Source organism: Penicillium chermesinum (genome assembly GCF_028974085.1).
Source record: "Penicillium chermesinum strain IBT 19713 chromosome Unknown utg000002l:1.0-5270490.0:1.0-5274688.0, whole genome shotgun sequence".
Classification (NCBI taxonomy): domain Eukaryota; kingdom Fungi; phylum Ascomycota; class Eurotiomycetes; order Eurotiales; family Aspergillaceae; genus Penicillium; species Penicillium chermesinum.
The window spans coordinates 2,011,247-2,034,011 of NW_026695312.1; the positions used below are offsets into that span (position 1 = coordinate 2,011,247).

Below are 22,765 nucleotides of genomic sequence, written 5' to 3' on the forward strand. Positions count from 1 at the left end.
TTATTTTATTTTATTCCGTTTTATTTTCTTTTTCTCCAAAAGAACTACAGTCGATCGCTCAACATTGGCAGGTTTTCCCCAGTGTGCGCGGATTCGTAGCTCCTATCTTATCGCCGTGCGGAGCCAAGTGAAGGGAGAGCCGACGTCAATTCCCCTCAACCTCCCGAGGCCTCAACCTATCGACCACCCCCTTCTCCGCCCGAGGTGATGGTTGATCTCTCATCGCAACGGCCCCTTGGATAAGAGATTCTTCTCCTTCGAACCCAACCGGGTAGATGCAGCCCTCGACCGGCGACTCCGAGCAGAGGAGTGGCAAGCGCAAATCGACCGGCAAGAGAAAGCTCCCCGAACAAGGAGAGCCATCGCAGCCACAGTCTCAGCGAACCATATCCGAGCTTTTGTCAAAGAGCAAATCTTCTCACGATCCCCTCTCAGTGCATTCCTCACCGACCTCTAAGCGGTCCCGCTTCTCCATCTCTCCCTCGGAATCATCCTCCCATCCGGTCTCTCCGAACAAGATGTATAATTTCGCTGGTTCTCCGTCCAAGAATAGCGCAGTCTGCGCTCGTACAGCCCCTGCGCAGAACTCAGCGCCGGTAAAATCCCAGGCGTTTAATGCTGCGGGTCGCCAGGGCAATTTCAGCCCTAATGTTGGGGCCAAGAAACTCGTCGTTAAGAACCTTCGTACGGGCCCACGGGTCAACCACGAGCCTTACTTCGACAAGATATGGTCACAACTGGATTCAGCTTTGTCGGACATTTTTGATGGGAAGAAGCCGAGCCTGTCATTGGAGGAACTTTACAAAGGCGCCGAGAATGTTTGTCGACAAGATCGTGCTGCACTTCTGGCCAAGAAAGTCCAGAGCAGATGCAAAGATTACGTGGCTGGTAAACTTCGAGACAACCTAGTAGCGAGATCTGGGGGTGGTACCAACGTGGATACACTTCGGACGGTGATTGAAGCATGGTCTTCATGGCATTCCAGACTGGTAAGTGATCGAAAGTCCAGAAATTCAACAATGGGTTGAGTAAGCTAAGGAAGAATAGATCACTGTTCGTTGGGTATTCTACTATCTTGACCAGTCGTTTTTGCTACACTCCAAAGAGTTCCCGGTGATCCATGAAATGGGATTGATACAATTCCGCTCCTACGTCTTCGCCGATCCAAGTCTTAAACCTAAGGTTTTGCAAGGTGCCTGCGATCTTATTTCGGTCGATCGTGGCGAAGAAGCTGGTGGCGTTTCAGACCCCAGCTTACTCCGAGCGGCCATAGAACTCTTCCACAACCTGGACGTTTACAATAGTGAGTTTGAGCCACTTTTTATTTCCAGTACAGGAAAATTCGTCACAGCGTGGGCTGCCCGCGAGTCAGCAAATTCACTAGCTTCATATGTGGAGAAAAGCCACGGCTTAATCGAAAGCGAGGTCGCACGATGTGGCTTCTACTCTCTCAATCGAAGCACGAAGCAGAAGCTGTCTGAGCTGTTGGACGAGACATTGATTACTCAACATGAAGACGTCCTTCTCCAGCAAGACCAAGTTGTGAATTTGATGCGGTCGGGCAACAAATCCGCTTTGAAACAACTGTATGGCCTCCTCAGTCGCCGCAAGCTTGGCGGCGAACTCCAGACAGCTTTTCGAAGTTACATCATTGAAGAAGGTTCGGGCATTGTGTTTGACGAAGAGCATGAGGCAGATATGGTTGTCCGATTATTAGCATTCAAACAACAGCTTGATGATATTTGGACGAATTCGTTCAGCGCAGACTCAGAGCTCGGAAACACTCTCCGAAAGGCCTTTGACACTTTTATGAACTTAACCAAGAAATCCGAGTCTACCGGTGGTACAGACAATTCGAAGACTGGTGAAATGATTGCCAAGTATCTTGACCGATTACTGAAGGGTGGCTTAAAGGCGATGACTCCTGGTCAGCAGGATGCGCCTTTGGCTGACGAAAACACTGAGATTCAACGGCAGCTAGATCAGGTCCTAGACTTGTTCCGCTCAGTGCAAGGGAAAGCTGTCTTCGAGGCATTCTACAAGAATGATCTTGCCCGTCGTCTTCTCATGAATCGGAGTGCTAGTGATGAAGCAGAGAAGAGTATGCTAGTGCGGCTCAAGAAAGGTTGGTTTACGTCCCGATTTCTGGCTGATGCTGTTTTGTGCTGACTTGGCGCTGTAGAATGTGGCGCCAGTTTTACCCACAACCTCGAGTCCATGTTCAAAGACATGGATGTGGCGCGGGACGAGATGGCCGCTTACAATGCACTGCGCGCGGAGACCGGGAAGGACCAAAACCTCGTTGACTTGAATGTCAGTGTCCTATCCGCCGCTTCGTGGCCTACATACCCCGATGTCCCTGTGCGAATCCCGCAGGATGTCTCGAAGGCCCTTGCCGACTATGAGAAGTTCTACCACGGCAAATATAACGGTCGGAAGCTCACTTGGAAGCACCAGCTAGCGCATTCCCAGCTGCGTGCTCATTTCCCGAAGGGGTCCAAGTCTCTTGTGGTCAGTTCTTTCCAGGCAACCGTGCTCCTGTTGTTCAATGAAGTCTCAGATGGCGAGAGCTTGAGCTACTCGCAAATCCAGAAAGAGACAGGTCTCTGTAAGTGACATTATTCGCAAGATCTACCATTTCCCAGGGCCATGACATCCTCTAATATTGTTCACAGCGGATCCGGAGTTAAAGCGAACTCTCCAATCCCTAGCTTGCGCCAAGTACCGAGTCCTCACTAAGAAGCCCAAGGGCAAAGAAGTGGAGAACACGGATGAGTTCGCGTACAACGCGGGATTCGAAGACCCGAAGCTCCGCATTAAGATTAACCAGATTCAACTCAAAGAGACCAAGGAGGAGAACAAGACGACACATGAACGGGTCGCAGCGGACCGGCACTACGAAACACAAGCCGCCATTGTGCGAATAATGAAGAGCCGCAAGACCATCAAGCACTCCGAATTGATCGCGGACGTTATTGCGGCCACTCGCAGCCGAGGCACGTTGCAGCCTGCAGATATTAAGCAGAACATTGAGAAGTAAGAGCCCCGCCAGACTTGTGGCTGATCGTTCATCGCTAACCTGGGACCGTGATTCTAGGCTGATCGAGAAGGACTATATGGAACGGGGCGATGGCAACACATACAACTATGTGGCATAGATCGAGGGCCGGTTTGATATCGGACTGCCATGCTTCTGATGAATTTCCAGCGATGAGATTTCAAACGTAGTACTGTCATGATTACTATCGCGCGGTAGTTTTGTACCGCGGGACCCTTGCCAGCGATAGCCTCCCAGCACACGTAAACTTGAATGTATCTTCTTGTCATGTTGCCCCTGGTCGTACTAGTAATACATGGGGAATGAATGCAAACCGAAGCAGCTTCGACTTTTTCCAGAGATATGCGTGCCCGTGATTTTCGGGTTGCGCCCAATACGCTCCCACAGAGCCAAAGCTGCCAGGGGCTCTCATTCTCCGATTGCAAGGCAAGCGCCCATTATTAGTAGACCTACCGACCCTCAACGATTGGGACACAGCCTGAGGTGATTAGCACATACTACTTATTCCAGAATAAAATGGAACTGTGCTCGGAGCTGTGACGAACGAGGCCCGGAAGTCCCAAGGAGGCAATTTTCGTGATCATCTCCACCACAACGTCACGAGCTCAAGAAAAGTGGAGCCCCGCGCTAGAGGGAAACAACAAGACCTGCCATTGAAGCAACTTGGACTGCTCTTTTACCCCTGAGCCCATTGAGTGAATAGCTGCTCCGTTCAGTCTTTATTCCCTAGTCGAGTGCCAGTGGTTGGGGGACCAGATGGCATTGGAATTCTGCGTAGTTCTGATCTATGCAATCACCACCGGGGTCCCCCACCTCCCCGCGATTCATTCTCCAAGCAACTTTATGAGATTACCACGCGAAGTTCACTAGTATCATGCAATTTTAGAATAGTTGATTGGGAGCTATTGGTAGTTCCGAATCGTGGGTACCCATCAATAAGTGTAGTTCGAGTTGGGATAACCGCAATACTAGTACTATTGGTACTATTAACAGTAGCAGAAGTGACGATGCTGGGGCTACTGGTACCAGTGATCCCAGTGATAACATCGCACCCTAAGCCCCACGGATGGGATCCGCCCAGATTGCATGGATTCACAGGTCAGCCAGTCCATGCTGCCCCAGTGGAACTACTCGGGCGATAAAAAGGTGTAATGTTCCTGGAGGCGGCAAATTTGGGTCGGAATAGCTGGATAGGGTAAGCCGAAATGCCCCAGTTCCAGACCGATCGCATTGAAGATGGGGCCATGTGAGCACCAGCTCATCCAAAGAGGGTCCTGGCGAGACATTGGCCCTCCAAACAGAAAATTGGGAGCACGACAAATGCGGATCCGGTGGGAGCTCCCCGGCGCATAAAGAGTCCCCCTCCCTCCCGAGGGCGCTCTGTGGAAGTTTTACAATCCCAACTCTTTCCCGCGTATACTTCCAGCTCGTAAGTGCATACAGTGATCTCCACGCACCCCCCCAGTCCAGAATCCCAGATCGCTTGGAATATACCTCAACCGCATCTGCGGTCAACTATTTCAATGATCTCACAGACTTATGACATCTGGGCGTGAAACACTGACAATACCAGCTTCTGCGTGCATCCCCCACTTTTCCCCGCCTTGTCGCAGTCCAATCCCGGACTCGTACCTTGAGAGACTCCTACAGATTTCCCAAGGAGACTTTGAAGCGCTGAAAGAATCAGCTCCGTCGGTTTGCAAAGCTTGAAGCCTCGAGCGTAAAGAGCTCAAAGATTGTAATTCCGCGGTCAAGTCCCTTGGTTCTACCATCTCTGGTTCCGCAATCATCAGAAAAAAGCAATATTCACTATGCAGAGTAAGTTCTTGCTAGTCCCCGCTTTCAGTGATGCGAGGAGGATTCCCCGCCACTTGGGCAATTCAGCGGTCAACTAACGCCCTCCAGCAAAGCACTTCTTCTCCGATCCGAACCAATTGGTTCTGGCCGCGCTCCACTCTCTCACTCTCACCAATCCCTCCCTTGCATTGGACTCGCACAACAAGATCGTGTTCCGCCGCCCAGATGCGCCTCGCAGGGCCAAGAAGGTCTCCGTCGTGACTGGCGGTGGCTCGGGCCACGAGCCCGCTTTCGCCGGCTTTGTAGGCCACGGTCTCTGTGATGCCGCTGTTGCCGGTACTATCTTCGCCTCGCCTGCCGCGGAGCAGATTAGCAGAGCTTGCATTGATCGTGTCCCCAATGACAGCGGTGTTCTCATTATTCCCAACAACTACACTGGCGATGTGTTGCACTTTGGTATGGCCACGGAGAAGTGCCGTGCGGCTGGCATCAAGACGGAATTCTTTGCCATGAACGACGACGTTGGTGTTGGTCGTAAAAAGAGCGGCAAGGTTGGTCGCCGTGGTATTGGCGGTGCTGCTCTGTTGCTGAAGTTGACTGGTGCTTTGGCCGAAGCTGGGTAAGTTCGGAGCACGGCCTAAAATATTAACCAGAAAGAAACTCGTGGCTAACAAATGTGTAGCGGAACTCTGGACGAGGTCTATGCTCTTGCTCAGTTTGCAAATGACAACCTTGTCTCTATCGGGGCTTCGTTGGAGCACGTCCACGTTCCTGGTCGCGGGGCGCCTGAAGACCACGTCGCGCAGGACGAAGTTGAGATTGGCATGGGTATTCACAATGAGCCGGGCTCCCACCGTACCAAGGTGGACCTGGTTGAGCTGGTCTCAACCATGCTCCGCCAGCTGCTTGATGAAAGCGACAAGGATCGCGCCTATATCACTCGCACTCCTCAGGATAAGTTTGTCCTCCTCATCAACAACCTTGGTGGTGTGAGTCCACTAGAACTTTCGGGCCTCACCTACGAGGTCTACCGTCAGCTGGAAGCCAACTACCAGATCAAGCCTGTCCGTGTCATCCAGGGCAGCTTCCTGACCAGTTTGAACGGATTGGGCTTCAGTGTCTCGCTCCTGAAGCTGTCCGACAAGGATGTCGGCGCTGGCCAGACCATGCTCCAGCTCATCGATGCCCCCGCTGAAGCGATCGGCTGGTCTGTCCCGATCAACCCATCGACTTGGGAGAACCGCATCGATACCCCAGTCCAGCTGAAGGATAGCAACCTGGATGAATCTCAGCCCAGCAACATGAAGCGTAAGTCTATTTCCGACCAGCCTTTCTACAACTCCCGATACTAACAGTAACACCAGTCGACCCATCCGTCGTCAAGAAGGTCCTCGGCGCCGGCCTTCAAGCTGTCATCAAGGCTGAGCCCGAAGTAACCCGCTTCGATACCCTCGTCGGTGACGGCGACTGCGGCATCGGCCTGAAGCGCGGCGCAGAAGCCATCCAAGCCCTCTTGGACAACCCCTCTCCCCCTCTGACCGACGACATCGTCAGCACAGTGAACCGTATCGTCAATGTCGTTGAGGAGGTCATGGACGGCACCTCCGGCGCCATCTACGCGATCTTCTTGAACGCGTTGGCCCACGGCCTCCGCGACCAGGACACCGGCTCCCCGCAGCAAGCCACCACTGAGGTTTGGGCCAAGGCCATCAAGCACTCCATTACCTCGCTAGGTCGGTACACGCCCGCGAAGCCTGGCGACCGGACTCTGATCGATGCGCTTGTGCCGTTCGGTGAGACGCTGTTCGCAAAGCATGATCCTAAGGCTGCGGCTGCGGCTGCTCAGCAGGGCACTGAATCGACTAAGAGTATGAAGGCTAGCTTGGGTCGCTCAGTCTACGTTGGCAGTGAGGGAGATTGGATTGGCAAGATTCCTGACCCTGGTGCCTATGGTCTCAGTGAGTTCTTGACTGGGCTGGTTAATGCAGCTTAGACTTTGGCACCGAGGTGGGTTGATTGCTCCCTATTTTCTTATACATAGTTATATACCTGGTCCTTGGGTTGGCGGGCCTTGTGATAATATAATGTTCATGATGATGATGAGGGGTTCTACTAGGATCGCTACGATTATTTGCAATATCGCGTTTGAGAGCCTCTATTTTCATGATGGTTTCAGAAAAAGATGTTAGGCCAAGTGCTGGCAGGCCACGAGTAATGCAAGCGTGAAATTGACTAGAAACTTTAGTCCAAAGTCACTGGATCAACCACACGTTTTACAGTGTACACCGCACATTTCGAATCGTAATCTGGAATCCATTGCCTAATCTCGAATCTCGACCCAAGGAATGACGCCAGCAAACGCTCTAATAGAGCGCGACCATAAAACCCATCAACTGAACGCCGGCAATATTTTCGTTTCCTCTAGCCTGAACTAGGAGAAGACGAACAGATCCTTGGAAGCACTATTGTAGATTGAATGTAACCACGAGTCCACCATTGCACTAGTTTAGGCCTAGCGGGGGTGGCTAGGAGTAAGGGGAAAAATGTCGCAAAGGAACAGAAAACAAGAAATAAAGGGTATCGAGATCGGATTGTATGAGCCCTTCATAGATCACATGGATGATCTGCAGCGCAAAAGGAGATCAGACCGTCCGGCAGATTTTTTTTTGAGGAACCAGGTTAAATGGAGGGATGGTCAAAGACGAGGACGCGCAAGAGGGATAAAATAGGGCATAGCGCTCAGCTGAGCAAGATAAGGATGACGGAGTCACCACGGAGGAACCTGTAGGATATTAGTATCAGCCAAGGACATAAACTCCAACGGTGACCGACCGTGGCATAGGCAATTTGGACTATAACTTACATCTTGCTAATGAAGCGATCCTTGTTGATACCCTTGCTTGCTCCCTTAGGCTTTTCGGTCCACATTTCCTTGACGTTCTCGAGGACCATGTTGCAATGTCGGTCAAAGGCCTTGACACGGGCCAGCAGCTTGCGGTTGTTTCGGCAAGAGATCAGGACCTGCTGGTGGTTGCGGGTGGCGGTCTGCAGTAGAGACAACGGGCCGGCGGTGAGTTCGTGCTCCTCAACCAGACCGACCTCATATTCACTATTGGGTGGAGAACAGATTAGCTTTTCGATTCATGTATGTCTTCAGATCGCGCATGAAGTGGGATGTAGAAGAGAACGGGCGCCAGAGGAGACGCAGGGTGTGCGGCACTTTCTGCGCCCGTGCCCCCTCTGCTGGTAGGGAAAGGTGTATATGTGGGGTAGAGAAGGTAGGAAATTTGCAAGGTTCTGTGCACAAGCATATGAAGCTTGCACTTGGTATGGGAATCACGTACGTGAGCTCGCTCCTGGGCTTGGCGAGAAGGTCTCTGGATGTTTGGTAAGCTAATGTCTTCATGGATAACAGGGTGGGAGCGAACATACTGGACCTTGGTATCAGGAGCTGCTGACATGGTTCTGGATGGAGGATATGAGTGGCTGTGGAAGTCGTTCCGGCGTCGCTAGAAGATGCTGCAGTCTTGAGGCGGTTGATCACGTGGTGCAGCACGGAGCTTACTGCCAAATTGGCAAGGGCAAACCAACCAAAGCGGCCTCTTTGGCGGTGTAGCGTACACCACCTAGACCTGAGGGCAAACTGAGCTACTAAGCAAGTATGTATTCTATCTCCTACTAGTAAGTGTGAAATACTGGTATCTCTGGTCAGTTGGGATATTTGTACCTTGTTCTAATGTTCCTTGCAATACTTGCAGAGCAATACCCATCATAGGTCCGCCGCCTTGAGCCATAGAAGGGATTCACAGAATATTTGTAGGTTGCAAAGATACAGAGAAATTCAATTTCTCTGGGCTCAGAGGGTGGCAGATCACATCTATCGCAGCTCTTTATACAAGATCGCAGAACACGAAGACAGACTATAGGCGCTAAGCCCAAATCTCCTTAGCGCGCAGCCGAGCAGGTTCGGAAATCAAGGTGGTCGGGACCCGCGACCGCGCAGCGCGATTGGCTCCGTCACGTCGCGTACACGCTTTGTTTAGAGATCGTCAGAGCTTCAACCCGCGCATGTAAGGTCTTTCTCTTTATCCTCACCTCCTGCAGCTGCAACCTTCCCCTCTTCTTCTTCCTCCTCTTTCAACCTCCTTGGTCTTTCTCCCTTGCTACGAGGCGGTGTCTAGCTCAACGTTGTGCCCTAGATCGGCATCTAACATTCCAGCCCTGCAGGCCTTGCCGCACGACCAGTTGCATAATCTAGCCATTCTCCCGGCCGACGAGATATTTGATCGATATGTGTGGTTGGTAGATCACTTCAATACTGCCTACTCGTCGTGTGCCAATACTACGTTGGTTCAAAATCTCCAACCACGTCCTGTCCACCTCGGGTCCCCACCTCCTTGCAATCCGTGAACCGCCCTTCCAATATTTCGTCTTTACACCTCTCTTCTCCCGTCCCTCTTCCCTCTTGAGACCTTTGGATTTTTGAATTCGCTCATCAACCGTACATGGTTGAACGACGAGATTGGTGAAATGGAATCTGAGGACGGAATCACCGTCCGGTCAATGAGGCGTATGGCTTTTTTTCTCTTACGGGTTTGATACGCAGGCGCTAATATTTGAATTCTCTCATAATAGTGAAGGTCTTGTACACATTTGATAATGAGTACAAGACTAACTGCCTTGCCCGTTGGCCTCATGTGCTTGAAATCCAATCAGCTCACCTGGATGAGAATACTGTAATCGGCGTGATCGAGCTGAAGACATGTATCCAGGCAATTGTTTCGGCTAGGTGAGCCGCTCGACACCCTTTTTTTTTCCCGGCCGATACAACTAGAAGCTGACTTTGCATAGCCCGGAATTGGTGGCACAACTCGGAAAAGATTACACCGTCTACGCTTATGACTATTCAGATACGAGACACCCCTGGTGGGCCAAGGAATGTTGTCATGGGTTCTCGCTTCTGCTTCACCAACACCGGATGCTCCCGCACATCAGTCAAAGACCATGGTCACCGGGCGCGTATGCAAAAACCCCATGGGTTTGTTTTCGAAGGGAGCAGGTCAAGATACTTTGGAAGTCAAACTGCGCTTAGTTCCTGTGCCTACCGTCATGCAGAGCGAATACCTGGATAACATGCAAAAATACCGTGAGGCCAATGCTGCTCCACGAGACTTCGATACCCAGTCTTGGGCCAACTTTGTTCGTCAAAATCCGGGTCTTAACGAAGCCTCCAGAGGCCAGCAGCAAGACCATGCCAGCTCACCCGTGGATCATTCCGGTATTGAACGATTTCACCAAATGCTCAGTGAAGGTGCCACCCCTCGCGAGTTTTCGACTTATGCTGGCAACGAGTCAGTTCGATCTTCATCTCCTACCCATTCCTTTGCAAATGGCAGCCGAGTGTCCACACCCGGTGGGCCTCTTCACTCCGCACACCATCAGTCCCAACAAAGAAATAGCTTCGTCCAGAGCAGTGATATGATTCGTCCATCTTCGAGTGTATCAATGCGGGATAGCGATTACTACCACACCCAACCCCCTCATAAACGCAGAGAATCTTTGCAATCTGGATATGCTAGTGGGGGAGAGGAGCAGATGGACTCGCAACCTCGCAAGAGAGCGAAGTTGTACCAGGCAGGCGGGTCTGGAAGATCCGACATGAACATTGAGCGCCAGCCCAGCTCGCTCCGTGTTGCAGCCAGCACCGCCGCTTCTGTCCGCATCCATCGCCCGACTCCTGTGAACCCTTCCATTGCTGCCGAGCAGTCTAACGAGGAGCCTGTTCGTCCACCAACCCCAATCCACCGAGTCTCCAATAATGTTCGCCGGGGTCAGCTGCAATCAAGCTCATTAAGGGAGTCTTCGGTGGTAAGCTCGTATCAGAGTCCGTATATGATGAGTGACGATATTGTGAGCGATCAAACGACTCACTCTCCTGAAGAGCAGCGCTACCAGGGATTGTTTGAACCATCATTCACTATGCCATCTTCTCCGCCTGTCTTGGAAACCCGATTGCCCCCCAAATCCAGCCCCGTATTGCCTCCTATTGGTATGGATGCCGATTCTGGCTTCATGAGCGCTGGTCTCGATGATATCCCCGAGGAAGAAGCTACTACGCCCTTGGAATCACAAAGAGCCGAGTCCCAGGGAACGACTGGACACAATGTCCCTCATTTCATGCGGCCTGCAGTACAGGCTAGTTCTCCCGTGAGCATGGCTGGCACGCCACAGGACAACTCGAACACCATGTTCCCCACAAATGATACTCAGTCAGAGACAGCCTTCGCCGAACAGAGATTTGCGAAGCAACCACCGATTGCTCCACGCCCAGTCTCATCAACCTCCAGGCCTGTATCACGCAGCGGTCCACGGCTGACCCCGAAACCATTAGCACCCGCCCCAACAACACCGAACCTAACAGAAGCACCGCGTGGCTCCCAAGCTCTCGCACCTATGTCTCTTCCTCCCGTGCCGGCTAGTGATCCCGTTCCACCCAGTCACCCTCCCCTTCAACAATCTCAGACTTGGGCGGGGCCCATGAGCGATTTCCATATTGTTGACCCGTCACCCAAACCTGACGGTAGCCGACCGCGCAGTAGGGCGAGCGCAAAAAGGAGAACGAAGCAAATCCAGGACCGTCTCGAGCAAGCTATCAAAGCCGGTGAAGTGCCACCTTTCTGTGAGAACTGCGGCTGCATTGAAACTCCCACCTGGCGTCGGGGCTGGTCGAAGGAGTTTGTCGGCAACGAGGAGCAAGCAAAGGCCATGATGGAGGAGCCCCATACATTGTTTTATGTGTCAATTGAGCGTGATGATGAAGACGTCGTGACAAAATACAAGGTCTACAAGAAAACCTTGGCGACGGACGACAACGAATGGTCTCAAGTCTTGCTTTGCAATCCTTGCGGGCTTTGGTTATTCAAATTCAAGGCCATGCGTCCAGAGAACAAGTGGAACAAGCAGTCAACCGACAAGAACGCCCCAAATAAAAAGAAGCGCCCTGTTCGGAACCGGACCAGCGGCGGCCCACTGTCAAACCCTTCCACAAGAACTCGCAGCAAGGTCGCGGTCGCATCCAGCGTAGGAGCAGCGTCATCTCCAGCTCCGACAGAAGCCTCGTCCGTTCAACCTGAAGATGGAGTTACCCCCGGACTCACTCCTGGGATCACGCCTGGCGCAGAGTATGATATGGAACACGATGAAGAGCACGACATGGATCGGTCTGCAAGCAAAAAACGTCGCGCTAATAGCGCTGAGCCTCCGAACTCTGGCATGTTCAATGAAAACAACGGCTGGGAGCATGACGCTGCTGTAGAAGCCTTACGGCGAGCCATCCAATCAAGCCCGGCCAGGAACATGGCAAATCGCAATATGCCTCATACGGACGAGGCCTCTCTCACACCGAAGCCTTTGCGGAGGGCGCTCTTCTCCTCTACCCAGAAACAAGACGACCGCCTCAAGGAGATGGACCCGTCAATGATTAATACATCTTCGCCCCGCCGAAGCCCCCGTATCGCTACGAACAAAGGCAGAAGTACGCCGGCGAAGGAGAATGACGACCCCAATTTGCAGGTGAACAGCCTGGATGCTCTTTTTGAGAGCCCTTCCATGGACTTCAATCCACTCCTCAGTCCAACTCCCCGTCGCCGCAATAAGATGCATGAACGTCGACTTTCACTGCCGTCCGATTCACCAAGCAGTAACCGACGCAGGAATGTGGGCTTATCTCCTTCGTCTACGCAACTCACAGCAGAACGGTTGCAGCGGGTTCAAGAAGATCAGGAGGACATGAGTCTTCGCCCACGAGATGGCAGCAATGAGGACATGACCCCACCCTCTGGTGAAGATCTGCAGCCTGAAGCATTCCAGCCTTTGGATCCCATGATGCTAGACATGTTCGACGATCCTAATGTTGACTCCAACTACTTCGGCTTGGGTGGTGATGGTAGTGGTGGCCAGGATTGGACGACTTGGCTCCCCTCGGGGTATATCTCTCCCAACGAGTCTGACAGCAGCGAACAAGGTGATGATTTGATCAATGCCATCCTTTCTGACCCCAACGTGATGAACGAGAACCTTCGCAACTCCAGCCTCAACCTCTTCGCCCTTGGGGATAATGATCTCCCCGACTCGGGCTTCTTCAGTTCCGATGCACTTCATGACGACCACCAGGATCCAACCTCCAAGCCGGAATATAAAAACACACAAGACACTGCGAACCAAGCAGCCGAACCCAGTGCATAAATGCTCTGGCATACCTCGGAATTTTCTTTTACATGTTGATTTTGATTTTGATTCCTTGATTTTAGCGAAGGCGTCGGGGTATGGGATAGTTTATTTCTGCATAGCCGCTCGAGCAGGCTGCTGTATTAGTTTACACTGCCGTGATGCATTTTGCTTATTTCCTTTGGGTTTGGAGTTATGACCAGAAGCGCATTCTATGGCCTTCTCTACACTATCGCTAGAAGCGTGTTGGGTACGCGTGTTATGATTATCTCTTCCAGAGACTTGCTCTAGGTTACTCAAATTACTTTATGATCAATGTGAACGAATTGTTCAGAGCACCCAGCATCTACTCAGACTCGGATGTGTTTAGCTTTTCAATGGCTGTTTTAAGCCCTAAGTGCCCCCGATTTACATTTCTGTGCTCAGTGGTTTACGAGAATAACTTGTCTGTTAACAGTCATAACATTCGTAGAAAATGCAACCATATCACTGTCTTCCCAAGTACGTGATTTACATATCATGCACAAGACGCTTCCCATTCGTTCCCTGCGCATAACTCGACAGCCAAAGTCGCCACGGCACCCCCTTTTCCCCTCCACCCTGCTACCAAGCATTGGCACGTTACTCCGCATCGTAGAAAATTGTCTTGATTTTCTGTGTCGCATTGACGACCTGCTCGTAGATCTTGTAATCTGAACAAGGACAGATCAGTCTCTGATATCCCCCGGCTCCTCCACAACAGAGAATTTTTTCAGTCTTAGCATTTTAAGAACTTACCACAATCAGCAGGGTTGCCCCAATCAGTCGTCCCCAGAACCCGGAGCCCCAGCTTCCCACCCTCGACATCAGTCACCTTCCCAACAACCTCAATCAACTTGCCCATCTGAAGATGTGAGTCGGGTTTCAGGAGCAGAGTAACATCTCCATGGCCACCACAGGTGACGGTAGCTGTATCGCCGTGCAGCGCGCTCACGGTGCCCAGGATGCGCACGGTGTGAGGGGTGCGCTGGCCGGTGCTGTTGGGGTGGAAGCTGTGAAGCTGGTCGGGCAAGATGCGGGGCGTCTGGAGAGACATTTTTTTGCTTAGGAGAAATTCCGCTTTGATTTGGTAGTTTGGTGTGATATGGATGGTTAGTGATTTGTCGATGGTTAGGGACTCCACGGCGCGTTGGCGGGACGCGTGAGCACGTGATGCTTTTAAGCTTGTCTTTCAGGTCTTTGACAGTAGGAGTATGTAGAGCGACAGATGTTTCAAGAGGGTTGTTTTGATAGTAGTAAATATTTGCTTGTTATAATTCAATGACTACTGAAGAAGATATTCGTTCCGTTTCTCATGGCCGTCAATTGCACTTTTCGACTGATGGAGATCTCAGGTCATACTTTAGAGTGCCTATCGTCACGTGATGATAGCGACCGGCAATCCAGAATTGTCTTGCGACTTCGAGCTTCATACTCCCCTGCTTGCGCTGTCGCAATGAGCGCCTAAACGGCAAGGTTTCCATATTCGTCGAATCCCTCGGTCTACTTTTCAGCCACTCCACTTTCATCTCATCACCATGCCTCCGCTCGTGTCCCGCAACCGGGGGATGACCAAGAACCCGGTCAGGCCAGGTCGCTATCGCCCAGGAAAGCCACTTGTAGAAGAGTCGTCTTCATCCGAGGAGGAAGAGGATGATGTAGAAGCGCAAAGGGAACAAGAACGAGTACACGCCGAGGCTCAGCGCCGGAAACAGCAACCTCCCAAGGCGTCCTCGTTTCCTGCCGCAGCAGCTCCTCAAGTCCAAGAAGATGATTCAGACGAGGAGGGATTCGTGACTGATGAAGAAGAGGCACCACCAGCACCAGAAAGACCTGCATTACCCGCAGAGGCGCAACCACAAACGACTGCCCCGAAACCAGGTCCGGCGGTAGCATCAGAAGAAAGCGAGGAGGAAGAAGAAGAGGACGAAGAAGAGAGTTCAGAAGAAGAAAGCAGCTCAGAAGACGAGGCACCCCGGGTCCGGGTACGACCTACATTCGTGAAGAAGAGCCAGCGGGGGAATGCGGCAGGTCAAAACGCCAATCAGGCACAGGCACCGCTGGCAGCAGCAGACTCCGCCGCCGAAAGTGAAGCACGCCGCGCTCAACGACAAGAAAAGGCCGACCAGCTCGTCCGCGAACAAATAGAGAAAGCCGCCATTGCGCGCGCGGAAGGGAACCGGGCCTGGGACGACGACGAACTGGTACAAGCGGACGAAGAAGAAGAAATCGACGACCGCGACGGCATTGACCCAGAAGGCGAATACGCCGCCTGGAAGCTCCGAGAGTTCAAGCGCCTGAAGCGCGAGCGTGAGGCTATCGAACAGGCCGAGAAAGAGCGTGAGGAAGTGGAGCGCCGCCGCAATCTCACAGCTGAAGAGCGAGAGCGGGAAGATCAGGAATTTATCGCCAAGCAGAAGGCTGAGCGCGAAGCCAATCGCGGCGAAACGGGGTTCATGCAACGGTACTTCCACAAGGGAGCGTTCTACCGCGACGATCTCGAGAAAGAAGGACTCGATCAACGGAATGTCATGGGCCGACGGTTCGTGGACGAAGTGGCTACCGAGACGCTGCCCCAGTACATGCAAGTGCGTGACATGACCAAGCTTGGTAAGAAGGGACGCACGCGGTACCGCGATCTCAAGACGGAGGATACTGGCCGTTTCGGCGAGGGCTACCAGAATAAGCGTCGGCCGAATGGTCCGCCCATTGGGATTACAGATGAGCGTTTTATGCCTGATCAGCCTGGTGACCGTGGCTCAGGCCCTTCCGGGCCTACGGGTGCGAATGCAAGCATTGTACAATCGCGCCGCAGGTCACGGTCACGATCCCCGCGATACGATCGACGTGGATATCGGGACGATCGAAGTCGTTCGCGAGAACGGCGGAAGCGCAGTCCATCGCCATACGACGATCGAGAGAAACGGCGAAGAGTGGATAGTACTTAGATATCTCATGATCATTGCCACGGAATTATTATCAGGCCAGTGCTACAGGGGCGTTGGCATGGAGTCTTCATCAGAAAAAATTTGCATAGGGGCATCCTGCTATTTCTGTATATACCTCGCCCCTTTCTTAATGATTGAAACGCTAAGGTTGATCTTCCACCGAAAGGTTGATATTAGCCAGCTTTTCAACTCGCACTTGCAACTACTATCGCACTGCATTAAGACATGTCCTTTCATAGCTTCATCACGTATTTCCCCTCGAGCTGCGGAAAGGTCAGCACTGGAAAACAAGCGCATCAAAATGAATACTTACTTGACCTCGCGAAAGCTTTTCCATCAACTCTTCTATCTCCTCCAACTGCGCCCACTGCACCTTGGGGATCACAACTCTTCGCTTCACAAATTCCAACGCTTCAAGGATATCCGAACGGGTTCCCACCGACGAACCCTTCACCGTCCACCCATTATCAATCATCCATAACGGATGAAACGTCGCCCTCGCTTCCTCCGGAAGAATCGACACACACATCAATGTCCCGAAAGGACCCAGCATGTCGAACGCCTGCTGATACGCCGCGGCCGCAGTAGCTGTGACAATCACAGCTTTAGCGCCCTGTCCATCCGTGAACTCACGCACCTTCTTCCCCGGATCCTCTCCAGAGGTAACATCAACATAGTGCTCCGCACCCTGGGACCTGCAGAAGCCCTCCTTCGCCGCCCCCGCATCAACAGCAATAACCCTATACCCCATCGCACGCGCAAACGAGACAGCCAACGCCCCAACCCCGCCACCACCCCCCGAAACCACCACCCACTGCCCCGGCGTCACCTGGCAGCCCTTGATAGCTTTGTACGCCGTCACCCCGCCACACAGAATCGGCGCAATCTCTTCATCCGGCACCCCGTCGAACGCGGCCGGGATCCGCGCAAGATACCGCAGCGGAACAACCGTGTACTCGGCAAACGTGCCGGGGTACGCCTCTTTCCCCGAGTGCAGCGCCTCGGCGCACCGCGTCTCGCCTTCGTGGGCGAGGTCGACGCAGAACCTGCACACGCCGCAGATATCGCGCGTCCAGGCGACCCCGACGCGCTGGCCCAGCTGCACGGTGGGGTCTTGCGAGGGGACGTTGGAGCCGATGCCGGCGATATGGCCGACGCCTTCGTGGCCGAGGATGGCGCCGACGGGGCCCATGTGGCCAAGGGCCATTCCTAGGTCCGAGCCGCAGAGGGAGGTCACGGTGAGGCGGATGAGGAGCTCATTCGGACCGGGGACTGGGCGTGGTAGGGTTTGGATGGAGAATGTTGGTTTGGCGGTGGGTTCTTGGGGTGACTGTTGGAAGTGAGTATACTTCTTTTTTCCCTTTTGACCCACTTCATGGATCGGTTGGTAGATTTGAGAGATGTATGCAACGTACAGTAAGAACGGCTGCTTTGTGGAATCTCGAGGAAGTCATTCTTAAGCGGAATGCTTGTTGAATTGAAGGGGGGTTCTGGAGAGACCTCGCTGTACTGGCGTGGGGTTTATCTTGTATCTGTGGATCACGAGATCGTTACTCTGGGTAATCAGTACAGAACTAGACGCAGCATGGGTCAATCGGAGTATGCGCTTCGAAATACTAAAGACCCACACAGGTGGAGGTGGACCCCATCTGTATTCTATTCACCAAATGCGGTAGGAGGAAGAGATGTACCAGATGGCTCGATAAGAGCGCCAAGGTGAAGTGATGCAACAGCTCAGTGGCATTGAGCATGCCCGGAGTCTCAGAATTAGCGAATTTACACATCCAGATATCTTGGGTCATTGGGAATTGAGGTCAACCTCGAACCGAGCAGGTTCCATGCCCGAGTAAACCATCTGCATCCTCCGACTAGCACCATGAGCAAGATACTATTCATAAGGTTTCGGTAATTTTGGTGGATGATATGTTACATTTGAAGTGCTTATACCTCGATGATATCCTGGGGCCCCGTGAAGCTCTTGTTCAGCCCTCCAAACCATAGCCCCAGCGGCACGATTATGGCGATCGCCATGACCACAACCAGGTAGTTCATAGATGACGCCGTCACAGGCATGAAGGTTGGGAAACAGAAGGTGATGGAGAAGAAAATGACAAACAGAGTCGCCACAAGGTTGACAGCGAATCCGTACTTCCCGAGCGAAAAGGCTCGCTCAGGAAGAGAGGCCCGACCTCGGAAGAGCAGAGCAGCCTGGGGCAATGCCACCGTGATATTCAGCGCGAACAGTGTTAGGTTGATGAAACTGCTATACGCGGCAGACGACACAATGTAGAGAATGCCGACAATCACTTCAAGAACAAGCATCAGAGCGATGCCACGCACTGGACTGTTCCACTGGAGGCGGGAAAAGAACTGGGAGTAAGGAAGGCCACCGTCGCGAGACAGGGACCAGATGGTTCGGCCGCCGAAGATGAAGAGGTTCAGCACAATCTCGTAGAACATGACCATATAGTACACGGTCCAGATAGTGGTAGCCACCTTGGATCCGAGGGCCTGGTTGTATACTTCCAGGATGGGAACGGGGGAGTTGATGATGGCATCGACATCACTGACGACGAACATGAGCGCGATAATCCACACCAAAACGGTGATGAACCCGAGTCCAATGGCAAGCCCGATGGCGATGGGGACATTGCGGCTGGGATTGGGTACTTCCTCAGCCAGGTGCGTCGGCCCATCAACACCACTAAACGCCCATAGACACGCGGTGATACCAATGATCATTCCCCATCCATCTGACCAGCCACTGGTATTCTCGTAGTCGCGGAAAACCACGTCGCCGGACTGCTTGTCTTTATGGACGACCAAAATGGTTATGAGAGAGGCGACAAACCCCGCGAGAGACAAGAAGAAGATCGCAATGCCAAGTCGGCCAATCGCCGAAGGGAATCTGGATGTGACGAAAAACGCAACGAGGCACAATGCCACATGCAGCAAATAGGTCTGCCAGGCGTGGATCTCAAATGTCTCGTTCCAGAGTGCAACGAGGTCCAGGATCGAGCTTGCCACGAAGATATTGCAGGACACTAAGGCGGCCATGATATAGATGATGGAGAGCCACCCCGTGAAAAACGCAGCAACCCGCCGCATTGAAGACGGGAAGACCATGAATACAATATGATATTGACCGCCGGCAGATGGGAATGCAGAAGCCAATTCCGCAAATCCTAGCGCAATAGTGCCGATCACGATGCCTGCCACAATGAGGCCGTAGATTATGCCGGGGCTTCCCCCGCATGCTAACGGGACTGCAATCCCTGATGCGAAGGCTACCCATGAATTGGTCGTCGTGAAAGCGAAGGCAATGACGGACAGGAGACTGTAGCGCTTCTCCAGATGGTCTGAAGCAGGACCAACAAAGGCTTTCTCTGCTCCATGGTCTTCATAAGGACCAATCTCCTGAGGCTCTGGCTTTTCGCCCATACTGATAGTCTTCTAAAGAGAATAGGGCTCAAATGCTTCCGAGAGGCAAAGGGTTGCTATCATGCATTCTGCACGGGGTATGTGCCACCAGAGATGAAGAAGGATAGAGGGCCAGAATCGACGGCGACATGCGACTTATTTGGCGGATGAAGTCGAAAGCCCGATAACAGCTCTACCACAATCCCAATTAATCATGACATTACCCAAATGTGACTGGTATCTGGGGTTGGACTGGAGCAAAAACTGGGGCAACACTGGGGTTTCGGCGGGTATTGTATGGGCGTAGGCTTCAGTTTCCCTTCTCGGTTTAGCGCCACCCAGTACATGAGGAGAAGCGAACTTCGGGAGATAATGGCCACTCAAGACGCCTGGAGATTCGAGTTGACCCATGACCGGTATTTCTCCTATCGTTCCACTAACGCTCAGTCCGTGCATGGAATGTTTCCGATGGTTGTCTTGGGCGAGACAGAGACACCGGCTGGGCACCCACCATACCAGCAATGGCCAGCAATGGATCGAGAATATGCTGCTAGGAAATTCCATGGATATTATTCACTTAGCACCATACCTCGATGTAACCACAGGATATTTGGTTATTCCTATGCGCTCAATGCCGTTTCCCTCCTGTGCTCTAGTCAACTATTAATCAACCTTCACGGCTAGAAATTTTACAAATAAGCTTACCGCAACGACCCCGGACTAACCAGAGTTGACTAGTACCAGGTATTGGGCCTGCTCGGCAGATCCTAAGGTTACTTCGAAGCAGTTAGATGTCACGAGTTAAGCACCACTGGCCGAGGCATTGGAAACGATACTGCGGTGATTGTTGGGCGTGTCTTATGCTGCATATGCACGTCCGAATCATACCACGGATCGCCGTAGGGCTGAGTGGGCTGGATGCACAGGGTCATGAAATCCACAAGGTTCCAGTCCAACTGCGAACTTGACCCAATGGGCCAATTCTCGAGCAATTTGGCCTGGAAGGACTTTGGCCTCGGAGTTCCTCGGGTCCATTCACTCCTCGTACCACTTCAACCCCAGCAACCATGGCCGGCTAACTTGGAATCGTGTGGACTCGCCTGTTCATTCTGCCCACACGGTATCTGGCTTCTCGGGCTTCCAATTTGACATTGAAGCAGACAATGCCCCATAAGCAGCTTGTAACTAGGTCAATATGCAGATAAGTGCCAGCTCAGAGCGCACCACCACTTGGGGACCAAAGTCTGCGTTAGCACAGGGAGCATCCAAGCTCTCCTGATCTCGAAGATCCAATAGATCTATTCCAAGGCTCAAACTGCACTCCGTCGGATACTATGATGCCCGCGACTCCGAGTCCCAAACGTCCTCATTGTAGGCCCCCACGTGCGCGAGCATGACAGCGCCAAGCGGGCTCCAGAGGCTAGATTGTTGGAATTGAAGGCGAAGAGGGCGGAGCCAGGCGTATTTCATTCTGGCATCGGTACTGAGTATATAACGTCCACAGTCAGGCTATGTTGGTCGTTCTGTATATCAAATATCACATTATATTGGTTCAAGTATTGTTCAGAGCATACCCAGATGAGCACTGTTCAGCAGTCCATAGGAAGTAATATCATACGGGTAAAATAAATTTGTACCGCTAGCCCCCTTCCAAAAAAACGAGGAACTCGAATGTCTAGAAAGAATAGCTCGTATAACCTATTTAACACCAGCCCGCTCCAACACCTTCTCCCGCTCCATAACGCTCTCTCCAAATCGAACAAGAAACACCGTCCGACTGGGCCACATCTCCGTGGGCTGGTTATGGGCCGAAACCTTCGCTTCAAACCCACAGCCGTCGCACACGCCTTCGATGATTCCCGCGACGAACGCCGCGCAATTGAGCATGCTCATTTCGCGCGGCACGCTGATATACGTATTCACTAACGGGTCGTTGTCTGTGATCATATATTCGTTGGGCGTCTCCGCCGAAACGGAGTGCTCGAGAGCGTCGGCCGCGCGCTGGAAAAGGAGGCGCCAGAGGGGGCCGTGGATGAGATGGAGAAGACTCAGGATGCGAAGGGGTCGGTTGGGGGGGAGACGAGGAGGTGGAGGAGCTGGAGAGAGCGGAGGAGGAGGTGGAGGTGGAGCGGTAGAAGAGTAGGTCGAGCAGACGGAGGCCGAGGGGGTATCCTTGCTCATTTAATCTGGTGAAATGATCAGTCGGTGCCCTGGTTCTATTGTTTTCCCCTCATGATGGCCCATGGAGGTGCAAGTCTTTGGACTGCTGTTGCCCCGTATGCGTACCGTTTTTCCAAGTCTTGGATTCCTGTTACCCTCCGCTGGGCATATGTGACCATCTCGCCGAATAAATAAGCGAAGCTTGCCCGGCTGAGCTCTGCATTGCGACTTCGATTCAGGTGCCGGTCGTAGATGGTTTTGCGATTTGAAGGTACCCGCAAGCCTGATGTCTGTGCTGGACTTGACGACTGCGGCACTTGTGTTCTGTCGGTGCCTGTGGATTGAGATGTGCCCGCATTGCTGATGGACAGCATGGTCGAGTGCCTCGGCGGCGCAGCCATGGCCAGGGATTGATAGAGCTCCGCGTGTTCTCCAGGCGATGCGCACAGTCACGGGTATGGTGTTTCAGCGGGGTATCAAATCGATCAAGGGTCTTGTGCTCGTGGCAGGTGGTAGAGGGGGTCAACTTGCTCCGGAGTTTGAGATGCGGATGCGATCTACGGTGGAGCACATCGCCCGCGGGTGCAACACCGCTTGAAATTTACTGCCGTGAATTTGCAAGAGCTCGAGGTTTACGACTACGGAGTTTTACAAGTAATCAAATGGATTCTCAAAATGCTTTTCATTCATTCGGTATGCTAGCAGAAGAGCCCCAAGCAAAGAGTCCTGCAGCGGTACAATGGCCAGCTGGAGTGCAAAGAGTCGAATGGCACACCAGAGCACTATCAACCATCGTACACACGCAGACGCTTGAACGGGAGCAGCTCCAGTCTATGTCGAGATATCTGGGAAAGGTTGCAAAGCCTTCTGTAAACTATCTTCAGGTTAGCGAGGTTCTTATCTGGAAGATAGTAAAGGTCATCCATAAAGGACCAGCCAATTCAATCAGACATCCAAGGAAGATATTGCGCACATCACCATCTAGATTAGGTTCGATTGATGGCTCGCGTGGAAACTGCGAATGTAGGAAAAAATTTTCATCATATGAAGGCCGTGAGGCCATGGCTGGTACCGGTGGAGACAAGAAAAAAAAAATTGCACGCTTACCGATTAGTTGGTTAGTGAGTAGATGGCGGCG

At 52.4% G+C, this 22,765-nt stretch overlaps 9 protein-coding genes across 9 annotated transcripts; 4 read left to right on the forward strand and 5 right to left on the reverse strand.

Moving 5' to 3' along the window:
* Positions 1-275: 275 nt before the first annotated feature.
* N7468_001568 (cullin family protein) lies at positions 276-3,158 on the forward strand (the record flags this gene model as incomplete). The annotated part of the gene is made up of 5 exons (XM_058470865.1): positions 276-989; positions 1,048-2,125; positions 2,183-2,608; positions 2,676-3,036; positions 3,098-3,158. 5 exons carry the CDS (start codon positions 276-278, stop codon positions 3,156-3,158), a joined length of 2,640 nt encoding a protein of 879 aa, XP_058334006.1.
* Positions 3,159-4,869: 1,711 nt separating this feature from the next.
* On the forward strand, positions 4,870-6,848 carry N7468_001569 (uncharacterized protein; the record flags this gene model as incomplete). The annotated part of the gene is made up of 4 exons (XM_058470866.1): positions 4,870-4,876; positions 4,964-5,474; positions 5,538-6,163; positions 6,220-6,848. 4 exons carry the CDS (start codon positions 4,870-4,872, stop codon positions 6,846-6,848), a joined length of 1,773 nt encoding a protein of 590 aa, XP_058334007.1.
* Positions 6,849-7,594: 746 nt separating this feature from the next.
* Positions 7,595-8,316, reverse strand: N7468_001570 (mRNA splicing protein SMD2; the record flags this gene model as incomplete). Its single annotated transcript, XM_058470867.1, has 4 exons — positions 7,595-7,637; positions 7,719-7,964; positions 8,200-8,232; positions 8,288-8,316. The coding sequence occupies 4 exons, from the start codon at positions 8,314-8,316 to the stop codon at positions 7,595-7,597; spliced, it is 351 nt and encodes a 116-aa protein (XP_058334008.1).
* A 1,069-nt stretch (positions 8,317-9,385) lies between these two features.
* N7468_001571 (putative GATA transcription factor (Ams2)) lies at positions 9,386-13,099 on the forward strand (the record flags this gene model as incomplete). The annotated part of the gene is given in 4 exon segments (XM_058470868.1): positions 9,386-9,425; positions 9,491-9,644; positions 9,707-9,893; positions 9,908-13,099. The coding sequence occupies 4 exon segments, from the start codon at positions 9,386-9,388 to the stop codon at positions 13,097-13,099; spliced, it is 3,573 nt and encodes a 1,190-aa protein (XP_058334009.1).
* A 603-nt stretch (positions 13,100-13,702) lies between these two features.
* Positions 13,703-14,156, reverse strand: N7468_001572 (putative ssDNA binding protein Ssb3; the record flags this gene model as incomplete). Its single annotated transcript, XM_058470869.1, has 2 exons — positions 13,703-13,773; positions 13,859-14,156. The coding sequence occupies 2 exons, from the start codon at positions 14,154-14,156 to the stop codon at positions 13,703-13,705; spliced, it is 369 nt and encodes a 122-aa protein (XP_058334010.1).
* A 481-nt stretch (positions 14,157-14,637) lies between these two features.
* On the forward strand, positions 14,638-16,047 carry N7468_001573 (microfibrillar-associated 1 family protein; the record flags this gene model as incomplete). Its single annotated transcript, XM_058470870.1, has 1 exon — positions 14,638-16,047. The coding sequence occupies one exon, from the start codon at positions 14,638-14,640 to the stop codon at positions 16,045-16,047; it is 1,410 nt and encodes a 469-aa protein (XP_058334011.1).
* Positions 16,048-16,280: 233 nt separating this feature from the next.
* N7468_001574 (chaperonin 10-like protein) lies at positions 16,281-17,501 on the reverse strand (the record flags this gene model as incomplete). The annotated part of the gene is made up of 3 exons (XM_058470871.1): positions 16,281-16,310; positions 16,361-17,377; positions 17,463-17,501. The coding sequence occupies 3 exons, from the start codon at positions 17,499-17,501 to the stop codon at positions 16,281-16,283; spliced, it is 1,086 nt and encodes a 361-aa protein (XP_058334012.1).
* A 487-nt stretch (positions 17,502-17,988) lies between these two features.
* N7468_001575 (putative GABA permease) lies at positions 17,989-19,488 on the reverse strand (the record flags this gene model as incomplete). The annotated part of the gene is made up of 1 exon (XM_058470872.1): positions 17,989-19,488. The coding sequence occupies one exon, from the start codon at positions 19,486-19,488 to the stop codon at positions 17,989-17,991; it is 1,500 nt and encodes a 499-aa protein (XP_058334013.1).
* Positions 19,489-21,165: 1,677 nt separating this feature from the next.
* Positions 21,166-22,028, reverse strand: N7468_001576 (trafficking protein particle complex subunit 5; the record flags this gene model as incomplete). The annotated part of the gene is made up of 2 exons (XM_058470873.1): positions 21,166-21,643; positions 21,754-22,028. 2 exons carry the CDS (start codon positions 22,026-22,028, stop codon positions 21,166-21,168), a joined length of 753 nt encoding a protein of 250 aa, XP_058334014.1.
* Positions 22,029-22,765: the final 737 nt, after the last annotated feature.